Consider the following 23,304-nt stretch of genomic DNA (forward strand, 5'->3'; position numbering starts at 1 on the left):
ACTCTTGTGAGTACACAAATACAGGAAAAATGTAACTTACCCATTCAGCCTAGACTGGACCAGAACTAGATGGTTTGAGATGTATGGACATTTAACCTGGGAATTATTGTACAGGCCGTAGATGCATTTTTGTACAAAGTAGGAGGATTTAAATACAGGTATAAAACTTTYAAAGACACAAATTGTAGAAAGACTATAATCTCTACTTTTAGAAAGTCAACAGTCTCAATTTGCTTCAGGGAGTAGAGTTCTAGTGAAGAAAAAGTGCTTCATAAAATCATATTTGCTAAAAGATGTTTTTGAGAGAAAAAAATGAAAATTATGCTGGAAAAAAGCTTTTATATTTTTCACGATGTATTTTATATTTTTCATTGTACTATAAAATAAAAGCCTAAATTGAAGTGAAACTAGAGTTCTAATTGATTTAAAAAGTTTATCTCAGAAAACTTTGAAATCTGTATTTTTTTTTTTTACTTTGAATACAGATTTTTTTTAATTCTCTAGTAATTTTGCTATTCATGCTCTGCACATTTCTGTTTGATACCTAACCGGTCCAGCTTTCAAAGCTACTGAGCAGCTGCATTTCCGTGTGAGTTTGTAGCAGGCATAGACTGTACAATTTGGGAGTGCGCTGACCTCCTCTGCCAAAATTACGCCATTCAGAAAAATGAACCATTAGGATGCAATACTGAAAAAGATGCAATGATAAAGAACCTGGGAAGCAACAATTTGCCTTGTACCTTCATTAACTGTGGGTAAAAAAAAAGTGGGGGTTTTTTTTACCATTTTTTAATGGAGAGTGAAAGGTAAGTGCCACTGCGTATTGCTAAGGGTGAGCAAGGACTGTGCAAAGATCTCCCTAAACCTGAATAGATCCAAGAATTTCTTAGAAATTAAAATCTTTTCATGACAGTATCATTGTTTTCAGCTTGGTGTTGTATTATTAAAGATTTTGCATGCACAGGAACTTGTTACATTCCTTAGATCTTTTTTTTTTGTTGTTTGTTTTGGGTTTTTTGTGCTTTGTATGCAACATTGAATTAAAGCAGCAAATTTGGAATATAGAGGAGCTGGTTCACCCTTCTTTTTCCCCCATTTTTGTTAGAGAATGATTTTTAGCAAAAACAAATTAAGCCATTTTGTGGGCTTTATTTTTAAACAAACCAATATGCTTACAGATGCCTGCAAAGAAAATATGATTTTTACATTCAGAAAAAAGATTTTTGTATTCTGGACTTTTTTTCATAGAGCAAATAAAAAAAAAGTTTGCTTAGTTTAAGTTTCTACTTGCACATAAAATTCAAGTGTCCTTTTTCTTATATAGCTAATGCCAACCATTTAATTCTCCACAGAGTCTGGAAGTGGCAGAGGATAAAGGTTCTCCTGTGGAAACATATGCACRGCTGTACTTTTACTGGAGACTGATGGGCAGAGGCAGAAAGCAATACTGTTTTGATGGCTGCTAAGCACAAGTCTTGGACCGTATCACAGAGGGGAACAACATGACATTTTAGGTTATTTTTTATGGCTGCTCTAATAATTGTCTTTATGCCAAACTTAATGTTCACCTCAGGAGAAAGCCATGCCATGTCACCAAACTTGAGCTCATTTGGGAAGGTCCAGTGAATCCTCACTTGCTTAAAAGCTTCAGACAGTTTTAATGTTTTCAACGACCATAGAACAGCATAGCTGCTACATGTTTTGGAAAGAGGGGAAAACACTGGAAGAGACTGCAAGCCTCTGGCAGTGGAAAAATCCTGCCAGCTGAGAAAGGAGCATCAGTACAATGCATCTGCATGTTCTTCTGGATGGAAAACTCTGGTGCCCTAAAGCAGACCCTGAAATTAAAGGTCTAGCCTAAAACGAGACAGTACAATGGCACTGAGCTATGAATAAAGTATATCAAGACAAAAGGATTCTTATATTGAACTGTTAACTAACATGTCTGGCATGTTAATGCTTTAAAATATAAAGAAGTTGACCATAGTTGACCTGCAGGTTCTTCCCACTGAGGGATGAAACAGGTGATGGAGTCAACTATGTAGATGTTATATGGCTTATTATAAAGATGGCATAATATCCTGCTCATCTAAACTCCAGAGGAATTAAATGCAAAACCTTCTTTTCGTTCTTCTTTTTCTCCTTGCAGCTCCAAGTGTCTTCCTGGCAGTCAGCACTTAGCACCAGAAGTAGTCTCAGCTTTCTACATCAGGGCCTTGCTTTAGTAGAAGTGGATGGTTTTCTGCTTTGCTGAGCATTTATGTGCACAGACCTTTTATTACCAGTATTACTACTTAATGTTACTGAGATACTCAAATAGAAGAGAACTGAACACCTCAGTGTAACTGGTAAGTAGTTTTGGGGGCTTTGTTCTATTTGCAATCAGGAATAATTTCACATTAATGTAGATGGTTTTGAAGAACCGTGGCTGTGGCTATCCTTGTGGAAAATTTTGGCAGCCTTCCCTCTCCTTTCATAGAATCATAGAATCAGTAAGGTTGGAAAGGACTTCCAGAGATCATCTAGTCCAACATCCCTGCTCAGCAGGGTCACTTAGAGCATGTTAGACAGGGTTGCATCCAGGCGGGCCTTGAAAATCTCCAGAGAAGGAGACTCCACAACCTCTCTGGGCAACCTGGTCCAGTGCTCCGTCACTCTCACAGGAAAGAAATTCCCCCTCACGGTCAGGCAGAACTTCCTGTGGTTCAATTTCTGCCCATTGCCTCTTGTCCTGTCACACAGGACAACTGAAAAGAGTTTGTCCCCGTCCCCCTTGACACCCTCCCTTCAGGTGCTTATACACATTGATAAGATCCCCCCTCAGTCTTCTCTTCCCCAGGCTGAAGAGGCCCAGCTCTCGCAGCCGTTCCTCATAGGGCAGGTGCTCCAGCCCTCTGATCATCCTCGTAGCCCTATGCTGGACTCTCTCCAGTAGCTCCATGTCTCTCTTGTAGTGGGGAGCCCAGAACTGGACACAGGACTCGAGACGAGGCCTCCCCAGGGCTGAGGAGAGGGGCAGGATCACCTCCCTCGACCTGCTGGCAACACTCTTCCCAATGCACCCCAGGAGACCATTGGCCTTCTTGGCCACAAGGGCACATTGCTGGCTCATGGTCAACTTGTCATCCGCCAGCACTCCCAGGTCCTTCTTTGCAGAGCTGCTCTCCAGCAGGTCAGCCCCCACTTTGTACTGGTGCCTGAGGTTATTTCTCCCTAGGTGCAGGACTCTGCACTTGCCCTTGTTGAACCTCAGGAGGTTCCTCTCTGCCCAACTCTCCAGCCTGTCCAGGTCTCTCTGAATGGCAGCGCAGCCCTCAGGTGTGTCAGCCACTCCTCCCAGCTTGGGATCATCAGCAAGCTTGCTGAGGAGGCACTCTGTCCCCTCATCCAGGTCATTGATGAAGAAGTTGAACAGGATGGGACCCAATACTGAGCCCTGGGGGACGCCACTAGCCACAGGCCTCCAACTAGACTCCACGCCACTGATGATGACCCTCTGAGCTCTGCCTTTCAGCCAGTTCTCAATCCACCTCACTGTCCACTCGTCTAACCCACACTTCCTGAGCTTCTCTAGGAGGATGTTATGGGAGASAGTGTCAAAAGCCTTGCTGTAGTCAAGGGACACAATGTCCACTGCTCTGCCCTCATCTACCCAGCCAGTCATTCCATCACAGAAGGCTATGAGGTTGGTCAAGCAAAGTGCTTTCACACTCTGCTTTGTATCCTACCCCAGGCAACTGCTCTGTGTACCTGTGTGGGCCTCAGTGCTCAAGGATAACAGTGTCCAGATGTCAGCTCCTTGCTGAATGCTGGTTAAGAGCCATACTCTGGATCTTTGCACTCTCATGCTCCAGAAGAGTTGGCACACCCAGTAAGCTTTTTAAGCGAACCCTTTCTGTCAGGCTTGTTTCTCCTGCATTTAAGCTGGGCCTGTACTAAAGACCTCCTAGCCTTGGGGCTCCTCCCCAGGGACCTGGGGAAAGATCAAAGAGGAGAAATCTTGATGTTCAAGTACACAGGAAGGACAAGATTTTTAGGTTTTTGCTACGAAAAAGGCCAAGCAAGGTCACGGGATTCCGGGTAGCACCAGGTAAGCCTCAAGATCTCGGAGGTGGCTTGCTGAAGGCCGAGGGACAGGCTTCAACATTACCCTTACCAGCCATCCACATTATCAAGAGGCGATTTTGGTGCGAGATAAGCATGTGTTCTCACACAGCAGCATACTCCTGAGAGAGATGAGCATGCTCAAGTGGATCCTCTGCACAGATCTCAAGAGCTGTGCTCAGACTCAGTCACAGATCAGTCTCCAGGCAGACACCTCCACTGACTCCCAGCCTTCTCATCTGTAATGCTGACAGCAACACTGTGAAGATCAGGAGACACCATTTGTCTTTACTGCAACTCACTGAGACTATGTGCAGTAGTAGCTGGTGCTGGGCATTGTCACCTGGAGCAGGTCTGAGCCACACTTTCCAGCTTAAGGAGTCTTCTGCATACCCAGTGTGAGAACACTGGTCACTGAAAATGCACTAGCAAGTCCAGCTCTCTTGAGTAGCCAGTCTGCCAACTGCAAAGCCTTCCTCGAGCCTCAGCCAACACTTCCTACTACCAGCCCTTGGCCAGCTGACCACGAATCTCTTGTGCTGTGTGTTCAGCCCCTGTGGATACCACGTGCAACAAAGAATCCCTGTCCATAGCAGCAGGTAACTTGAGGAAGTCTCCCCTAGTTACGTTACAAATATATGCCGTGTTTGGACTGTGCAATGAATGAGTTTACAAAATCAGTGTATGTTAGGAGAGATGTTGTCAAGAGGGTTGGTAGATTTATGCTGAGTAAAATCTTAGGCAGTTTTAAYAGTTCTGAAGCTGCTTTTGATTTGCAAAATTTTATCAGCATGTTTTTCTGTTAAAAAATAATTACAGAAGTAAGTAAATAAGGCCCCACATGGCATAATTCACCAGGCACAAATAAGGTTAGTCCCAGAGCRACCTGCAACTTGCTGTAAAACAGCAGTATCAGCGCCAAAACTTTGACAATCCTCACAGGGACTATAAAATGGGATTTTAGGTACAGAAATCACTCTAGTGTGTCTCCGGCATTGTAAGGCCAGGAATACCTTCTTACCGCTTTGCACGGTGGCAGCTGTGCCATCCAGCTACACAGGAAAAGAACGAAGCCAGGAAGCTGCAGAAGCAGCCGGTGGCTACTGCAAATAGGAAACCCTCATGGGAGAGGATGCACTGGCAGAGCTGCCATCCTGCTCCTCTAAACCCTGTGGAGCTGGTCCAGGGCAAAAGAGCAAATTGCCCATGGGAGCCCCTCACACAGCTCCTTCTCACTGGAGAGGGGAGATGAGTGGTGCCAGGTCACCCCATCCTCATGACCGGGAGCCTTCTGCTTATAAGTTTGTCACCTAAATTTCTTTTATCCCTTAATTTAACCCCCTAACTTTGGAGTTCTCATTGAGACTATTCCCACTGCTTGCACTTTAGTTATGATAGGTATTACTGACACTTTTGGGACAAAATATTATTGCCCTACAGTGAAATTATACTGATGTTTTTATTTTTACTCATCAGAAAAAGTGATGGTGTTAATAAAACTCATGAAGCCTCTAAGCAAACGATACAGATGAACCGTGGGGGCAATGAAGCTGCATAAGCCAGCAGAGGCAGGCATTCAGCTTGGTCACACACCTAAAGGAAGGGGCTTATTGCCTTTAAAATTCATGGAGGCACTCAAAATACTCCATTATAATAGAGGGATGATTAATTGACGAGCCTACTCCCAACACAGCTTGCAGATCAGCACCGCACAGCCTCCCCATTGAGTGGTATGGCCTACACAGCTGCACTGAGCATGGAAGCCTGCAGTCCTCAGCTGGAGATGCACAGCACGAAGGCGCGAGAGGAGGAGGGCTGGCGGAGAGGCCGGTGCTGGCTCCTTGAARAGCCACCCTTCCTGGCCTGGGAAGAGCAGACCTGTCGCATCCTTAGAGGACGTTACCCAGCATGGTGGCAGTGGCTACTCCAAGCACCATAGCTAGTCCTCCAGGACCACAGCTCTACACACGTGTCTGTTTTGGTGAGATCCTGTGCTTGTGTTTTGCTTTGGAGTTTCTTCTGTTCTGTAAAGAAACTTAAGTGGTTTTGCTACTCTGAATGAAGAGCAGAGGTTATATTTACTGGTTCCAGTGATATTTTACCCAACYGTAAAAGTATCAGCAATGTGAACGCTAAGAATTCAGAACTGTGTAGCAGAGTGCCGAGATTTCAAAGAGACCTTTTCTTTTCTTGTTTGTTTAGGTTTTGTTGCCACAAGAAAATATCTCCCAGAAAGCAAAATTTCCCAATACTTCCTTTTCTGGTAAGTCATATATTGTGTTTGGTTTCCTACCCACRTGACATTTGAGATGCATAAGGGACAGAGCTTCTGGACCCATTTTCTAGACTGACTCCATACTCCAGATTGGGTGGTGGTGCAATTACCCAGTACTAGTAGTGTTGTTCTGCTCTTGGATTGATCAAAGGTACCTGGCAATGGCAGAAGTAGGAAGGAGTACTAAGARGGCTCCAGTGCAGGAGGACCTCTAGATAAATAGACCAATATTTAAATAAACATGCTGGATATGCAGAAAASAGGATTCTGCAGTGTCTGAAAGCCAAGAACAAAACTTTGAACTCTTCCTTCTGAACTTCCACTTTTACATATCTAGCAGCACTGAATTGGAGCCTGAAGATGGAAATGTGCAGACAGAGAACACCAAGGCTGATTCTCTTTCTCGCTTTTGATCCTAAGATCTGTTTTTTCTGAAGCCAAGGTCTAGCTTATAGTAAAATAATAGTAACAGAAATGAAATGCCTTTTGTTAGGATAAGATATTACAAAACACTAAAGTTTGAGATGTTCTGAGTTCCCAATATTTATATGATTGGTACCTGGCTAATACTCAAAGCTCTGCTCTGAGAATCTCAGTGTCACAAAGTGGAGTAGGCCAGTACTGTAGGTTGGGTCCATGTCCATCTCCAACCATCAGCTCAAGTYGTAAAGTTGCTTATTTGCTGGAAGTCTGCATTCACATTCACAAATATAAGTACCAATACAAGCACTCCAGAGCAACCTATTTATTTAAATGCTAATGATTCAAACATAAGCTGAACAATAAACCTGTCAAGAAAAACAGACCTAAAACAATGTGAAGGGGCAGGTACTGACAAAAGAGATGGAAAGATTTCCCATGTGAATATAAATAAAATTGAAGACTAATAATTACTTTTAAAAGCCTTACTAGTTTGGAGATGCTGCCCCTCGAATGATAGATAACTCATTACTTATAACCAGCCTCTGGATATCTTGCTCACAGCAAACTGTTTAAATTATGTAGATCTTGGTCGTTTTTATCAGTTCTCTTTGTCAGATCATAAATACATTGTTTAATTTGGACTTTGCACCAAAGCTATCAACAGAAATGCATTACCAAGTGTGCTGCTTTATTGGCACGACTCAGGGACCTCAGCATAGTGAGAGGGATCCCAGCTACAGAACCTAAGTTAAAGTTACCTCCTGCCAACCCACCACATGCTAAATTCCAGTAAATTGCTTAATTAATGTAACAAATGCAAATGACATTCTAGTCTGCACTATGGGTAGCTGGAAACACCCTCACGTACATAAGCAAGAACACCTTGTCCTTTGACAGCGTGGCCTAGATTTTATCTATTCCTTTTTGTCAAAGGAGGGATCACTAAGAGCTCATAAGTGCACACCTCTTTTAAATTCTCCCATTTCATTGTACAGAAAGTATTTCTGCTTAACTATTTTGGTACTCTCATTTATATTCCCTATTTCTAGAAAGGTTCATGTTTAATACATGAACAGTTCCAAGGAAGTCAACGGGAAAATTTATGTTTAAAGTTAAGGGTGTGCATACATCTTTACAAAGTCGGACTGGACTTTCTATCCATCCCCAAAGCTTTTCTCCAGCTGTATCTGTCCAAACACATGCATCCGAAACACATTTCTAGCACACTAGTCCATTATTCCTCTGAGTGGAAAGTTGAAATCCACAATTTAGCTGTATGATCATCCTATTAGCAGAATATATCTTGCTTCCTTTCTCCTGTTTCTTTCCCAAAACACCGAGGACAGGGCATGAAGAAACCATTACAGTGGCTAGAGAAGAGCTTGCACACTCAGAGATGATTGCTGCTGCCTGGAGAGGAAAAGAGTGTGTTGGCTGTCRCTGTTGATTACGCTTTGATTTGGAGGTCTGCAGAGGCATCCACAGGTTCACTGCACAGAGGTGAGTGACCTGTTCTCATCCTGCAATGGCTTGCATTCACTTCCACCTGGTTTTCCATCCAAATCCATGATCTAAACATGAAGAGCTCTGTAACCTTTTGCCAGTCTTCTACACGTCTCATACTCCGGTCACTCATAGCTCTCTCGTGTCTAGCACAGTGATCGTGTTTAGCGCACTCCTCTTTTTGGTGTTAATGTTCCACTCAAAGCACCCAGAAAAATAAAATAACGTGGGCCACGGAAAAAAAGTAGCTGTGTATTTACTCTCTCAGTTTCATTTCCTCCACTGCAAAGGATGGGCTAGTCTAAGACTCCATAAAGATGTCTTGCTCAATAGAAAAGCACAACTGCTGCCTACGTGATGTTAAGCTATAAACTAACAGCATTTTTTGCTCTCACTTAAGCCAAGAGGAGTCTCTTGTGGTTATAGCAAGRGAATGAGAGACAAGCACTGGGCTACTCTTGGCTCAACTAGTTTTTTTGCTTGTGTTGGACATGTGGTAACACTCCCTTCATCAGATCCAAGGTCCTAAAAGTAATTTGTTTTCATTTAAAAACAGAAAAGGCAGTACTACTGTACTACCACACGTCCTGGGGAATGCTGCCCTATGGACAAAGTCTATCCCTGGGTTTCAGGATAGCTGCTTTGGGTCCCATAGTTTCCTCCCAAATCTCAAGCTCCTCAGACAAATATAAACACATTTTTTCCAACCTTTGCAAGCAAGTGCTATTGCTGGTTTGGCAACTACAACACCCAGCACAGTGCCATCGCCCTTACAGGGCCCTATCAGAGCCATGAGGACACAAAGATCTGCTCACATAGACCAGCCTGTGGGATGGTGYCTTAATTTGTCCTGCTCCTGTAATACATTAATTTCTTTAAAACGGGGTTAGTCAGAAAACTCTTACTCAAGCATTTTGCATCCAGTAAGCCGCACTTCCTGGTAGAGCTCATGTGAACGTGGTCTCTGACTGTGTYCTTACATTTTTATTGGAGAAGCAGTTAGGTAAAGTTGGTTTTCCAGAGCTACCAATACGTTTGTGAGTCCTCACAACCAAGAAATACCTGATTTTTCTACCCGCAGTTCCTCCTGCAAAGCATGTGAATGGTTATTGGGCACAGAGTCTACACCATGGCACCACGTATGCTGCCRTGTAGTAAGGGGACGTTTGCCTCCAAGCAAACAGTCTAGCCCGGGGGCAGGTGGCTGAACAGCAGAGCTTGTTTTAACTTGAAAACACCACTAAACCAGAGGTTTATGTGTGGTCAGGGCTGGAAAATCTCCGGGCCCATGTGCTTGGCCTGCCTCACCCAGCTGTGGGAGGACTTCCAGCTGTGGAGTAAGTCCTCCGCAGAAGTGTCTGCCCACGGATTGATGTGTTTAAGCACTAATTATTGGGCAAACTGTATAAGCAGTGGCAGGAGTGCCCCCCCCCCGATATCCAACTGGTGGAATTAAAACATAGCAGTCAAGAAGATTTTTGAAGGACAGCATATCTAGGCAAGGGCTGACATAGGCTGCTCAGTGGTTTTCTCTCTCACAGCCATTTCTAAAAAGGTAGCAAGATCCATAGTCATCACCTGGCATCAAAATTTATAGCGTATTAATTAACAAAAGAGAAAGAAAAAGCCCTTTCTCCTCCAAGTCATAGATTCTAGGCTGCCATTGAATGTCAGGAAATGTTCCCCTCCCAGCAGAGGATGTAGGTTAAAAGGTTATCTAATAACCTATTTTTAATCAACCTTTCTGGTTGGTTTTGTATTTAGAATAACTGCTCTAAATGATGGGTTTTGGTCTGAGAAAGTGTTTGCTTACCTGGCTCCTGAGCTCTAGTCATTATCTTTGATGTTCTCCTCAGAGTATTCCCAGAGCATGTGGAGGGGACCCATTGCAGCCTCACTAACTACACATCTGACCTTAAAAAAAAAAAATCAAAATCAGATGTTGCTCTTTATCTCTTCCAACTCCTCTCTACCCAACAGCCAAAAGTTTTAAAAGCCCTACTTAAGCATGTCTCCATTCCAGTGATGGAATATTCTTTAATATTTTAGAGCTCTGACTTCCACGTCTAAAAGTACTAATTAATCTCACCAGATAAAACCTGGCACAAAATGGCACAAGTGAGAATAGCTCCATCCTTCCTCACAGCAATCATGTGCCAGCTCGTCTTGGAGCTTGTAATGATTTACTGTAATAGTTTTAGGCCCATAATGGGGCCAATAACTGGCATCTGGAAGCTGTGAGGCTCTTTCCCAATGGATGCCATTCACATATAGTTATTTAATTAATTAACAGCTCCACTAGCATAAGCCAGTAAAGGGTCCATTAAAGTTTTTTTTTTTAACATCTTCCAAAGTAAGAACATATGCTGCACACTGCTTTTCCCTCGGAGGGTGCTTAACGTTGCAACCTGTTTATCTTATGACTGATTTTCCAATTCCACCTTAAGCAGCTGCTTTTCGCTTGCCTTTCGGATTCAGCGGCGCGCCGACTGCCTGGCGCTCGGCGGGAGCAGCCGCGGCGCGGGCTACCCGCACACACGCGCCGCAGCGCGAGCTGCCAAACCCCGGCACCGCGGCCTCCGCGCGGCCCCCGGCCGGTACGTGTGCCGCACTTTCACTTGCCCRTTTCTGTGCTGGCAAAAATAATGATAATAATAAGGTGGGGGAGTTCATTTGGAATAAGCAAAATATCACTGGGAAAAACGAATCCTACCAGACACTTGAGGGAGTTGGTCAAATTTGTAAAAAGCATTTGAGAGCCCGGTCCCATGTGAAATGTGGAAAAGCTATCAGGGGGCCAGAAAAGGAGCCAAAATGGGTTTGGTCTAGTTTCAGTGCTAAAGGATTTTGCTTTCCAGAGTATGAAGATTCCTATTCTTTAGGTTGAATTAAATGCAAATCAGAGCCTAATGCGACTGCTGATGGGTGCTGGCATGCAGCGGGGAGCAGGATGGTCCACAGACCTCCCTCCTCCTGCAAGGCAGCTGAAGCAGAAGAGGAGTGACTTCCCTCGGCCACTGTCCGCACGCAGCTCCTCCATGACCATGCAGCAGGTCTTGTCTAAGGAGCTGCCCCGTAGGGACGTGGTAGACGTGAGACGGGAGAACCTCCGACAAGGYGGTAACGCCGTTCAGCGGTAACTGCCGAGAAGAAGCACCGCTAGCATAGCGCGGCGTAGCGCTGGCTCCCCCGCGCTGCTTGATGATATATAGGACACGTCAAAAGTTACATAAGCAAAATCCTTTCCTCTGGCTTCGACGTGTTGTGTCGCTCCCCCTCCTGCTCTGCCTCCCTCCGGCCCTCAGCGCAGCCCTCTGGCTGCAAGGCTTTCCCGGCGTGCCACGAGCCTTCGGGAAACAGCGGTGCCCTGCCGTGGCTGTCGGCCCAAGTCCCTCAGCTGGTGCCTCATCCGCGTGGTCCAACGTGGCAGAAACCCAGGGGAATGGCAGCAAGAACTTGGTTTGCTGCTCTTGTGAGGGAGATGTCAGGTTTGCTTTGCTTAAATGTCAGGTGTGGATGAGTGAGGAGGCATCCTCGACTCACACTCTTGCCAAGGTAGCGAAACGCCTCAGGCCTGGCAAGCCAGAAAGCTTTGGCACCTGGCTCACTTCCAAGTGCAACTGGGCTTCCAAAACTGCTCTTCAGCCCAACTCCCCTAAAGCAACCGGCCCACCAGGGCTTCTGGAGCCCGGGGAAAAGCRCAATGAGTGGATCTGCCTGCTTACAAAATGCCATGGGAGTCGCTACTGCCTCGCAGGCAAACCAGGGGCTGCAGAAGAGATGGTCCCCACTTTTAGGCAATTGCCTCATGGTTAGCACTCTCCGGGAGGTGGCACACGGGCTGCATTTCGTCRCCCGTGGGAGGACGTTCAAACTCACATCTCCCACTTGCCCGTGCAACACCTTACCCGCGGTGATAAGGCACTCTCCCCAGGTAGAGGGAGAAGGGGAACCATGCTTTCCTTATTGTTTGGCCGAACATGGCTCTATGWCCTGTAATTTATACAAAGTCTACAAGCAGTCCCTGAAGCAGGGGCCAGAACTCAGGCTCCCTCCTCCCCGGTAAGTGCCATAACCAATAGGCCATGCAGGGTCACCTCAGCTAACTTCATATATCAAGTAGCTAGATACCTAGATGTCTCACGCAGGCAGCAGAGAAACAGGCATTTCTCATCCTGAAAGGAAATGAATATCTCTCTGGAGTTCCTCTTCTTTTCCGCTGGCAGTGAACGGAGCCTGGGGTGACTAACAGTGTCTTTGAAGTCCAGTTGTTCAACATCTAAATTAGGGCAGATGAGTTCCCCCTTTCCTCTCTCCACACCTCTCTTGTGTGCTCCTATCCCAATGAACCTTTCACATTGCTGCAGCTCTAACGAGAGGAACTGGRAGCACAGGGTAACCCTGACCCCATGCTGAATGACCAAGAGTTTAGGGGSTTAGGAGGCTCGTCATGGAAGGGAACTGCAGGCTCAAACCATCTCTAGAAGTACTCCTGCTACCTTGCTGAGCATGCAGAGGAGATTGCRTGACATAAGAACTCCTTTCCCAGCTGTATTTTAACAGACAAGAGTGACCACTCCTTGGTTCTTTGTGATAGGTGCTGTATACACCTATCTTCTGCAAAGAAATGATAAAACATTATTAATTAATGTTATTCAATACACTGTGGGTGGTTTCTGCTTTTGTGGCAAGCAGAGCAGATACAAACCTAGTTTGACTTGCTATTTCGTTTTGATGATTTGTACTGCTCCAGTACTCCAGTGAGTATGCTCTTTAAAAATGAGTCAGGTTTAATGCTACTCATCCTCAAAATATGAGAAGTATCTCATAGTAGCCATGACTTCAAGTTTCTTGGTTAGTGTTCATGTGCAGATAACAAATTATCTCAAGATGGAATGAAGGTGAAGCACACATATGGGCAACTTAAAGTAAAACTTTAAGACTCATACATAAAGTCACACTTGAAAAACATACTCAAAAATTCAAACAGGTTAAGATCAAAAAGCGCATTCTGCAATAAATATATTCCTGAGTAGACTTTATTTCATGAGAAAAATCCATATTCTGTCATAAGTCTCAACACAATTTTCTTGATCAGCTATGATCATAGATTTTGACCTCTACAAGGTCATAGACAAGTCCAAAGACCCAGGATGGGACCTTTGTATGCCAAATTCCTACCTCCACATCTTGCCTTTAAAGCAACCTTCCATTTCTCTTCTATGTTTAAAACACATTGGGCTGAACTTATGAGAATATTAAGAGGTTCTTTGGTTCTCTGTTGTGGAAGAAAATTCAGTCCACATCCTGGGAAATTCCTGGGATGCAAACACGATGTCAAAATTTTCTAGTTCTAGTAGTGTCACAGGAGGACCAGAGAACATCCTTAAAATCACAGAGTAGTACTTTCACTGGACATACGCTGTACAACATAGAAAGGAAACTCAAAGGATTAACAGCCATCAGTGGATATATCTCTAGCTGTACACATATGGCAGTTCTACAGAAAATGGATTAGAAATAAAGGATATGAACCTGCAAGGAAAAAAATACAGTGCAGCCAAGAATGAAATCATAAGAGAAGTATTACACCTGAAATAATACAAAATTTTATACAGATTCTTTGTATTATATGATTGCCTATTTGTATGGTTGCAATATGTAGCGATCCCTCAATAAGAGATCAATCCCACAATGTTTTGGGTTTTGTATGCATGGCTCGTGCTCCAAAGCTTACAGTTCAAGAGCTATTTCTTGCAAGYGTATCCACATGATTGCATTGTGGATGTGTAGAAATCCAGTCCCAGGCTTTAGCCCAGAACAGTTATTTAAATAAGAAACATCTTTATTCTTCCAGTATTCATTATTAAAACAAAACACATTTATTATGCATTTTAACAAGATCCATGCATTCCCTAGCTAGCTGTGCTTCATTGCCCTCTTATCTCAAAAGTATTTCCTAATGTCAAACCTAAATTTTCTTTGCTGCAAATGAAGTTGGTTCCTTCTTTCCCTGTCCCTCAAGGGCCATGCAGAAAGATTTATCACTATCCTCCTTACAATAAACTTTAACGTATTGCAAGATTTTTATCATGTCTCTCCTTTAGACTCTGCTGTGCCCAGACTAAACAAACAATCCTTTCAACATTTCCTCCTAGGCTGTTCATCCTCTGGCTCTGATATTTCTAATGTCTCTCTCCTGGACTCTCTCCAGTTTGTCTACATTTTTCTTACAGTGCAGTGCCCAAAACTGGACACTGTATTCCAGCTGAGGCCTCACCGGTGCCAAGTAGAGTAGAATAATTATCTCCTATGTCTTAGGTTGCAGTCACACATCCTGTTCTGGCTGCAGCTGAGCTGGGTGAAGAGTTTATTTCTTTTAGCCCACTCCAGCTGCTTATCACCACCCCTCAGCTGCAGGCTCTCCCCCTCCCAGGTCAAGCAGCATAACCGCTGTATAATTGCTCCCTAACACAATCTGGGTAAACAATCCAAGTCAGAGTCAACAGTTCAAACAACAGGTCTTTTCTAATCGTCATTTTAGCAGAACCAGGTAAAGCTAAGGTATATGCAGGCATGAAGAAGCCAAAAGCTCTGGTGGGAGGCAATGATGAGCCGTGGGGTTGTGGACAGCAGCTTTTGCTGCAGGAGTGACAGCAGCCAGAATAGGATGTATGATCTCGGATTCAGCCACTCTCAGGCCCGAGTCCCTTTCTGCCTCACTGCTGCCCAGCCAGGAGGTCCCCTTTTTGCCTTCCTCCTCCCAAAGTGCGGCAGTTTGCACTTAATTGTCATATTTATAACGTTTTCCCAATTACCGTCRTCATTCTGAATTCAGATTTTGTTGTCTCAAGTAAGACCACCCCAACCCGAGGTATTTTATAAGCCCATTCACTTTTCTCACAGCTAAGCTGATTATAAGAAGGTTGAGCAGGGCAGGGAGGCTGGCAGAAATGTCCTGAGTGTGGCAGCAATATGTTCATATCTGCCCCTACAAGTTTTCGCCCACCTCTGCAGGCACCTTAGAGTGATAATACTTTGTTTCTGCTTACAGCATTGCATGGAACAAGATCATAAGGCTTATTAGTGTCACAGTATAAATTTCCTTTACTTTTCCCCATTTATCCTCTCCTACCRGGACGTCATGCAAGCTTGTCACACTGGTAGGAGTAATACAAATGAACGGTTTGGAAATACTGCACTGACTAGACTGGAGATGAGTATTTCTTTTTTTACCTTATAGCTTCTGCAAAGATACGATGGAGAACTGACTTGGCTGCTGATCAGTCTTGCAAATCCTCCACTCGGCTGCAGAACAGAGTGTTTCCCACTCCGAGGAAAGAGCATTTTGGAAAACAGCAATCCTGAGATGCTCTTTTCACAAAACAATTAGCACAAGTTGAGGACTTAGAACATTTCTATTCTAACCAGAACCACGAGGTGCAGTGAGACCATTCAGGGAGCCCGAGGGATGACCTCCCACAGCTGATGTTTCATTCCGCAATCTGATGGAGTTAAAGTTGTTCTGTTTTATTATCTTCAGGTCTGAGCATAGCTGCATCCCACCCTTCGCATATCTGTGTGTCCTTTCCCTGTCCATCCTCATTCTCTATTTTTTCCCTTTCTTGCCCACTTTTCCATTCTCTCTCCTTCCTTTGAAATTTTCCTCCATCAGTTTCCTTCTTGTTTTCTCAGACTCCCCTCTGTCACTTTGCCATTCTCCCGTTGGCACCAGCAAGCCCCTATGAACCGCACACATGCACCGGTCTGCCTGGGCACAGCTGTGATGACTCTGTTCATGCTGCAAATCCTGTCTATTTTCTCAGGCTCTTTGGAAGTGGGAGGTTAGGTAGTGAGAGCTGATGACAGCATGAAGTAATAGGAGTAGAGATGAGGTGAAGTTCTTGTTCTGTCTTGAACACAGACTGCCAATCACGCCATAATAGATGGTGGTTCTAGGCAGGGAACAGCTTTTCAGCCCACCAAAATTGGACCATTAAATGGAATTTCCTCTATGGGCTAATCAGGATTTGAACCCATTTCTCCAGAGATAAAAGGCACAGCTCAATCTCCTGATTTGCAAGGTCATCTGGAATACAAATCAACTTTCATGTATTCATTTGAAATGTTTTTTTTATGTAAGAGTTTTTTTTTTTATCTGCTTGTTAGTGCCTTGTGCCTAAACTAGAGCTGTGAAGTGACTTTTTCTCACTCCAGGCTAAATAAAGTACTGTACTTTTTTATAAATGTCCTAAGCTTTGCCAGAACGCTGGCAGTGAAAGAGGCTGGCAGGAGACAGGCACCGTCTCTGTTCTGTATCACGGAAGTGAGCGCGAGGACTCTGGCCAGTGCCTCCCATCCGCGGGAACGCGACCAATTACCGCGCGCATGATGTCATTGGATGGCAAGAGCACTTCCCGCTCCGCTCTCCCYGCTCTGCCAGCTCCAGCCTTCAGTGTATTTTCCTCAGTCTGGTCCATGTACTGTAATAATTAAGTCAACTGGAAAAAATATTGAAGAAAAGACCGAGGAAAAACAGAGTGTAGGGGCAGCTGGAGCCAGCAAAGAAGGCACACTGAGAGCTATAAAGAAGCTTTGTGCAGCAGCTTCTCTCAACTTCAGGATATTTAGTTCCACAGGAGTTGGAGAAGATGGGTAATAAGCTGGCCTTTATTTTAAGGGATATCCCTTGTCGTCTCAGCTGCATAAAGATCAGCCTTTGGGGAATGTGGAAACAGTGCTAACAGTATCTCTCTTTCAATACCTCTCGCTGCTCACTCCATTGAATGGCCTTGGTCCAGCTAGCGGGAAAACGCCTTCCATCCCGAAACGGCCATCAGGCTCTGACGGAAAAGAGGTGATGAAAAGAGATTACAAGTGATGAAGCGAAGCAATAATTTATCTACAGATCTATTACCGCCGCACTCAGATGCCTGCTGAGGAACAGGGCCCAGTTCTGCTAATTCCCGCGGGTTAGGAATACGCTCGGGGGCTTTGCCTGCCCCGAGGAGTTTATTGCGTGGGCGGGGAGAGCACCGCTGCTCGGCCTCGTGCGAGGGAACTGCCCCAGCAGCAGGACGCACGAGGCAGGCGGCAGCAGCCTGGGCCGCTCCAGAGGGGAAGAGGAGCCGGGGCCGAAGGCCAGGCAGCATCCTCACTGCCCCACAGCAACCAAGCAGGAGGAGCAGAGCAGCTCGGGGACGGCAACCTGRGACAGCCACAGGCCACATCACCAGTCAGAACATACACACCTAACTGCTCACAGCGCTGGCCGCCGGAGCTGCCTACCACGTACTCACTGCAAGTCGATAGAGCCGAATGGCTGCGCGCGATTTAGGAATACATACACATCTGCAAACCGGCTCTGTGGTACTGTGCACAGGTTCAGTGCCGATTATGCCTATCTCACTGTTTTAGCTAAGTTTTACAGGTGACGGGGCAGAGCTGAGCTTTGAGGAAGGACTGGAAGAAAACGCAGTCTTACAGGCACTGAGCAGAAAGTCTCGGGGAGCAAGGTGTTAAACTGATCAAAACGCAAGTTTAAAATTTTTCTTGGAAAGAAATTCAAAATGCAGTTGCCTTGAATGCATCACAAGGGAAGGCCACTCGAACTGCTCTGTTGTGCTAGGCAAGCCAGCAAATGTTCACACTTCCTTTTAACCACAGTCACCTGCACACAGCGAACGTTTTACTACCCTCAACCTTTTCCTCCCCAAACCCATGCTTTTCTGTTCTGCCTCCATCACAAAACTGGCTGCAAATCATGTCTCAAGTCTGATGTGACAACGATGAAGARCAAAAAAACACCAGGCTGCTGATGGGGGCTCTGAGTGACTGGGACGTTGCGGGTAGCTGGAACGTGCTAAGACTGAGAGACAGCAAAGGACACAGACTTCTTCAGACGAAAYTGGAAAGGTCCATGGGGACTGCTCTGCCGTATGGAATACTTTGCAGATCTTCCAACTCATAAAATGTAAAGTGACATTAAGTGAAATAAGCCACTTTACAATTCAGTTATAAGCATCTTCAAGAACCAGATGACCAAATTATAAATTGTTTAATAAAATAGAAGTTCTTCTTGTTCTAGAAGGTTTCTTTTCAATGCCTACTTCAGATTTTCATTTAAATGTATTGTGACCAGTGCAATTAGCATCTGCCTCTATCTCAAGATCGTCTAATCAAGCACTTGTGGGCTGAGTATTTCACATGTGCAAATAGTAGTATCGAATTCTTGTGCATTTCATCTTCCATTTCCACTCAACAGAAATATAAAAATGTGGCAACAAGGGCTAGACATAAGAATATAATAGGTAAAACTGGCCTGGAATAAACGTAGGCTGAAAATCAGAACCAAAGTTGGGACTAACTTTACTGCAGGAGCACAGGAGAACAAAACAAGTAGAGAGAAAAAGGAAAACAAGCAGAGCTAACTACTTTTAGAAAAGGATTTTGCTCCTGTAATGAAAGGGATTACATAATATTTGTCTGCAGCAGTGAAGGGCCGAACGCGGTGACCTCAGATATCCCTTCCAGCCCCTTGGGCACACGGACAGCATTATGCAGAGCACAAACAAAGCACCTGACCCTGCTCTCCTGCTGCCTCTGGACCTGACAACGCAGGCTGAGGTTTATGGGCACGAGAGCCAACTGAAGGTTCTCCGAGCGTTACCCACACTTCTTAATGTGTGGATTTAGGGAGGATTTAGGCACCTCAGTTCCAGGGGTGCCAAAGAAAATGCTTCCTAACAACCATCATTGCCTAATCTCTAAGGGGCTCTTCTGGTCAGCTTGAAAGCCTGAGCAGTCTCCCACTTAAATGCCTCTGCACTCTAGATTCAGGCCAAATACTACAAGTGACTTGAGGAATCACTGGAAGGACACGCTTGGAAGAACCCTGACAAAAGCCCTCCCCACCTTTTGTGTGCTCAGGAGGCAGCAGAAGTGCACTGCAGGTGCTGCTCAGCCTAGAGCCACTGGCTGTTTCCTAAAAACCAGTGAGCCATGCTCAGTTTGGCACCCACCAGAAGAGGTTCCTCCAGGACGAAGAGCCTAAAGGACACCTTGCCTAATGGGCAACCCTGCAGCAAGGGCTTGAAGCATCAGAGGGGAAGAAAGTGGCGCAAACTCAAACGTAGCCCACAGGCTAAACCTCACCATCACCTCCTCCACCTCCCCCTTCCTGTTTCTCATGGATTACTCTTGCATACTGCCTTTCTGACTCACTCTCTGCATAGGAAGTCTAAACGTCCAACCCAGGTGACCTGGCTTGCCCTGCTGAAGCCAGTCACATCGTTTTAGCTATTGCAGTGATTAATGGGCACCAGAACTAGGTAGCCTCTATCCTAAGCTCAGCTCCTTAACACAGCCTCCCCAGAATAAGATGACTGTTGCAATTAACAGCACTGCGACTAACCAGATAATAATAGTTTCCACTTGCGCTGCACAGATTTTACAAGCATTTCAAGATGATACAGAGCTTCAAAGGGCATTGTTTTCCCCTGCAATCGAAGGAACAGCATCCATGAGTCCCATGTACTGGATTCATGTGTCAGCAGTTCACCAAAAACAGTTTCCCCCTTTGTGGACACAGTCTTCGTCTCTGCTTCAGAGTGCAGCAATCGCATTGTGTCGCTCAGTCCTCAGAGTGGCTGGTATTCAGCAGAATACAATATCCCCTCTTTGGTGTTTTGTGTTGTCGCTCTTGTATGGCCTTTGGGGAAGAAATGGGTGTTTCGAGTGCCTGCAGAAACGCAGCAAGAGCTGTTGTTCCTGCTGAGCTCCTGCGGGCGACGTGGAACAAGCCGGCTCCAAAGCCTCTCTCACAGCAGCGAGATCCAGCCGAGCGGCTCCTGCCATGCTTGCRACTGCGCCCCAGCATGTCCCCCCCGCATCCTGAGATGGCATGGTCAGAAGAAGCTTGCGGCCGTCCACCCCGCAGCCCAATAGGCCTGCCCTGCAAAGCAGAAGACCAGCTATCTCTGCTGGATAACATCAGCTAAATTACTATTAAATGTAGGCATGCAAGCAAAGGCCTCTGATTAGGCAACCATTTCAGCAGAGGCCCTACTGCCTTCCTTTGACACTGCCATGCATCAGTCCAGCAGAGATCCTCAGAAGAGCGCAGTAAAAGCCAAGACGCAAGGGAGCTGACCACCCTCTTGCCTCCATCCTGACCCTCTCAGTCCAGATTGCCTCCCCTTCCCTGATGGAAATGGAGCATAATATGCACTCTCCTAATGTAATTTTGGCCAGCAGCTATTGCTTGAAAGCTTTGTGGTGGTCTGACACTAAAAAATCATCAATCTGTAAAGAAAGTAACACTTTTCTAGAACACAATCACACTATCTTGATAGAAAGAGCTTGTACCAGCATCATTCAGCACATACCTAGTGATGGCAAAGAAAGAGAGTCATACTCAAAAGAAGGTCCTGGCTGCTCACAAAGAAGTTTACTCTGTGATCCTTCGTACATCAATCTTGTGGTTCAAGACTGTTTCTGTTTGCAATACATAAATACATTCAATACTTCTTGGTGCAATACCTACCTGGTTTATACCACTAAGATGTAACTTCCACTTTGTGACCAGGTGGAAAATGTCTAGCAGGAAAGCCAGTTATGTGCCCAGTTTTCACTGAAAAGTAAGGGGAAGTAGAAATTTGAGCTTAATTTGAGCTACCTTCATGTGAAAAGTCCCTAACTGAATTCATATTTGGCAATCAAAGGCCAGCAACCAAAACTACTTCCCCATTCTAAAACTCCTATGAGCTTCAAACCCAACAAACATCTCACTCTTTTCTTCCCCTCTCTCTCTAACCACACCATCCAGTAGCAGCATTCAGTGGAATGGGAATGAGAGGCCACTCTGTGTAAATTAAATTTAGGACTTCTTGAGGATCTTAGGTCTATTTCGAATATATGTTTTACTGGGAGCTGCCTATGTTAATAGGTATTCAAAAGTTCAAAGCAGTTTGTTAATCAGAGGAGCCTTTCTAATATAATCTGTTGCCATGCAAGCCTGCAGAGAAATTAATACGGATGAAAAGAAATAGTTGAAATCTTCAGGTCCCTGACAAGATCAAAAGTAGAAATTGCACTATTTATCTGGATTATTTTCTTCCTGCATCTGAATGGATCAACACTGAAGACAGAGCCCTTGGAGCAAAAGTTGTTGCTATATCATTGAGATTCCAGAGGCTGCAGCTATCATCCTATTGCATATCCTTGGGAAAGTCCATACTGAAAAGACTGTATTGTGCTGAAATGCTTGAAAAATTATTTGGGTTGTGGCATGCAACAAACATCTATTCATTAAAGTCTTGCAACTGTGACCCAACCCTTCATCTTGCACAAGATCTATAAAAAAGGCTGAGTGACTATAAATGTGTCCCTTGAAGCAAATTATGGAAGACATTATAGGAAGACGCRTTTCCAGCCAGCTTTTCCAGCTTAATGAATTCCTTTCAAGGATGTGTGAAAGCTCCATTGAGACCAATGGTGAGTATCCTTGGACTCCTCTAGCCAGATTTTATAAGGGGTCCCAACTATTGCCTTTTTTTTTCTATTTTCAGAGAGCAGTTAGAAAATAATTTGAAATGGAAATGCTACAGTTCAAACACTTGTCACTGTGAGAACAGACCTAACTGATCCATGAAGAACCAGCAAAAAGCTTTTGGACAGATTCAGTTGTATCACAATAACAATCAGCATGCAGATCATTAGAATTTGTGCGCTGCCCAGTTTGGAAATGATGGGAAAATATTTTCCTGTATCTTCCATATTAAAAAAATATATATTTCATTTGTGCACAGATATAGTCTTTTAGTGTGTTCCTACAGACATCAGCTATGCATAAATATGACATGAGTATACTAAGAGTCAAGGAAGACTTTTCATCAGATGAAATAAATACCTGCATGCTACCTTCTATTTATGATACCTCTTGCAACAAAATAACTATACATTTACTGTGGTATTAATTGTATTTACACACTTTCTAATTTTCCATTAAGATGGATAGAAAGAGAATAATCCATAGTATTTCTCTGCATCCTAGGTGAAGGCTCTTCCAGCAAATCATTACTTCAATCGCTCCTGCCTAAGATGTGAGGATGAGTGGAAGAAGCGAAGGAGACAAACTCTGAACTATATGGAGGGAACCCACAGAGGGCAATGAACGGGAGAAAAGGGATGTTCCATCCGGGAAGGAAAAGGCACAGGACAACRGGGAAAAAGATCATAAAGAAAGAGAATGGTGTACAATATACAGAGAGAAAGGATGGAAAAATATGAGTGGAATTAAAAACAGGGAAAACAAATGAAGTTTCAGCTGAAAAATTTATCACAGGTTCTTTATTTTTGTGTCTTCATATCTAATTGTACTAGAATATCCTGATATTCAGCTTTTCTATTAGGTGCTAGAGGAAGCCACTGGGCACACAGAGTTAACACAATATTACATACACTAGCACGTTTCAGACAAACTGCATATGCTGTATTGCACATCATCAGGTTAATTCTGTAACTACTGTCTACATACTTCTTTGCAGTGCTAGGTGAGTGTTAAGCATCGTTATTATTCAAAGAGAAAAACATACCAAAATCAGTGTGTCACCACATGTAGCGGAGGTCAACATACTGGCTAAACAGATGCCATTACTTGCAGCAAAGAACTATATAGTCTGTTGTCCGGCTTTCCACTGAGTTGCCAGCTTGAAGTGTTTTTGTCTTTACTGCTAAGGCCTAACACATAAAGCATTTATAGAGAAAGGATTTCTTACACATCAGGAGTATCTTGCTACAGCCTACATTAATGGATGACATGTGAGAATCAGTCCTTCAACCAGGTTGGAAACCCAAGCCATAGATTCTACGCGTTTCCCTATTTTATTGTTTTTCAGACCATAGACGGAGGAAAATTAATTCCCCATATAATTCCATTGAAATCTAGTACACAAGCTGAGGGACTGCATTTATTTAAGTCTGTACCAATATTTATGAGA

The 23,304-nt window shown here is 44.4% G+C and overlaps 1 protein-coding gene across 1 annotated transcript in view; it reads right to left on the bottom strand.

The window, feature by feature from the left end:
- The window catches only part of LOC146589279 (uncharacterized), a 40,921-nt gene that overhangs the window by 2,678 nt on the left and 14,939 nt on the right, over window positions 1-23,304 (bottom strand). The window contains exons 3-5 of the mRNA XM_085316446.1: window positions 17,070-17,148; window positions 15,542-15,635; window positions 10,119-10,219 (exon numbers count right to left, since the gene is read on the bottom strand). Coding sequence (XP_085172572.1) covers window positions 10,133-10,219; window positions 15,542-15,635; window positions 17,070-17,148 — 260 coding nt within the window. The 3' untranslated portion in view covers window positions 10,119-10,132. The remainder of the gene's footprint in view (window positions 1-10,118; window positions 10,220-15,541; window positions 15,636-17,069; window positions 17,149-23,304) is intronic.

This window comes from Rhea americana, unplaced genomic scaffold (assembly GCF_003343005.1).
Source record: "Rhea americana isolate MKP2758 unplaced genomic scaffold, rheAme1 scaffold_47, whole genome shotgun sequence".
NCBI classification, from domain to species: domain Eukaryota; kingdom Metazoa; phylum Chordata; class Aves; order Rheiformes; family Rheidae; genus Rhea; species Rhea americana.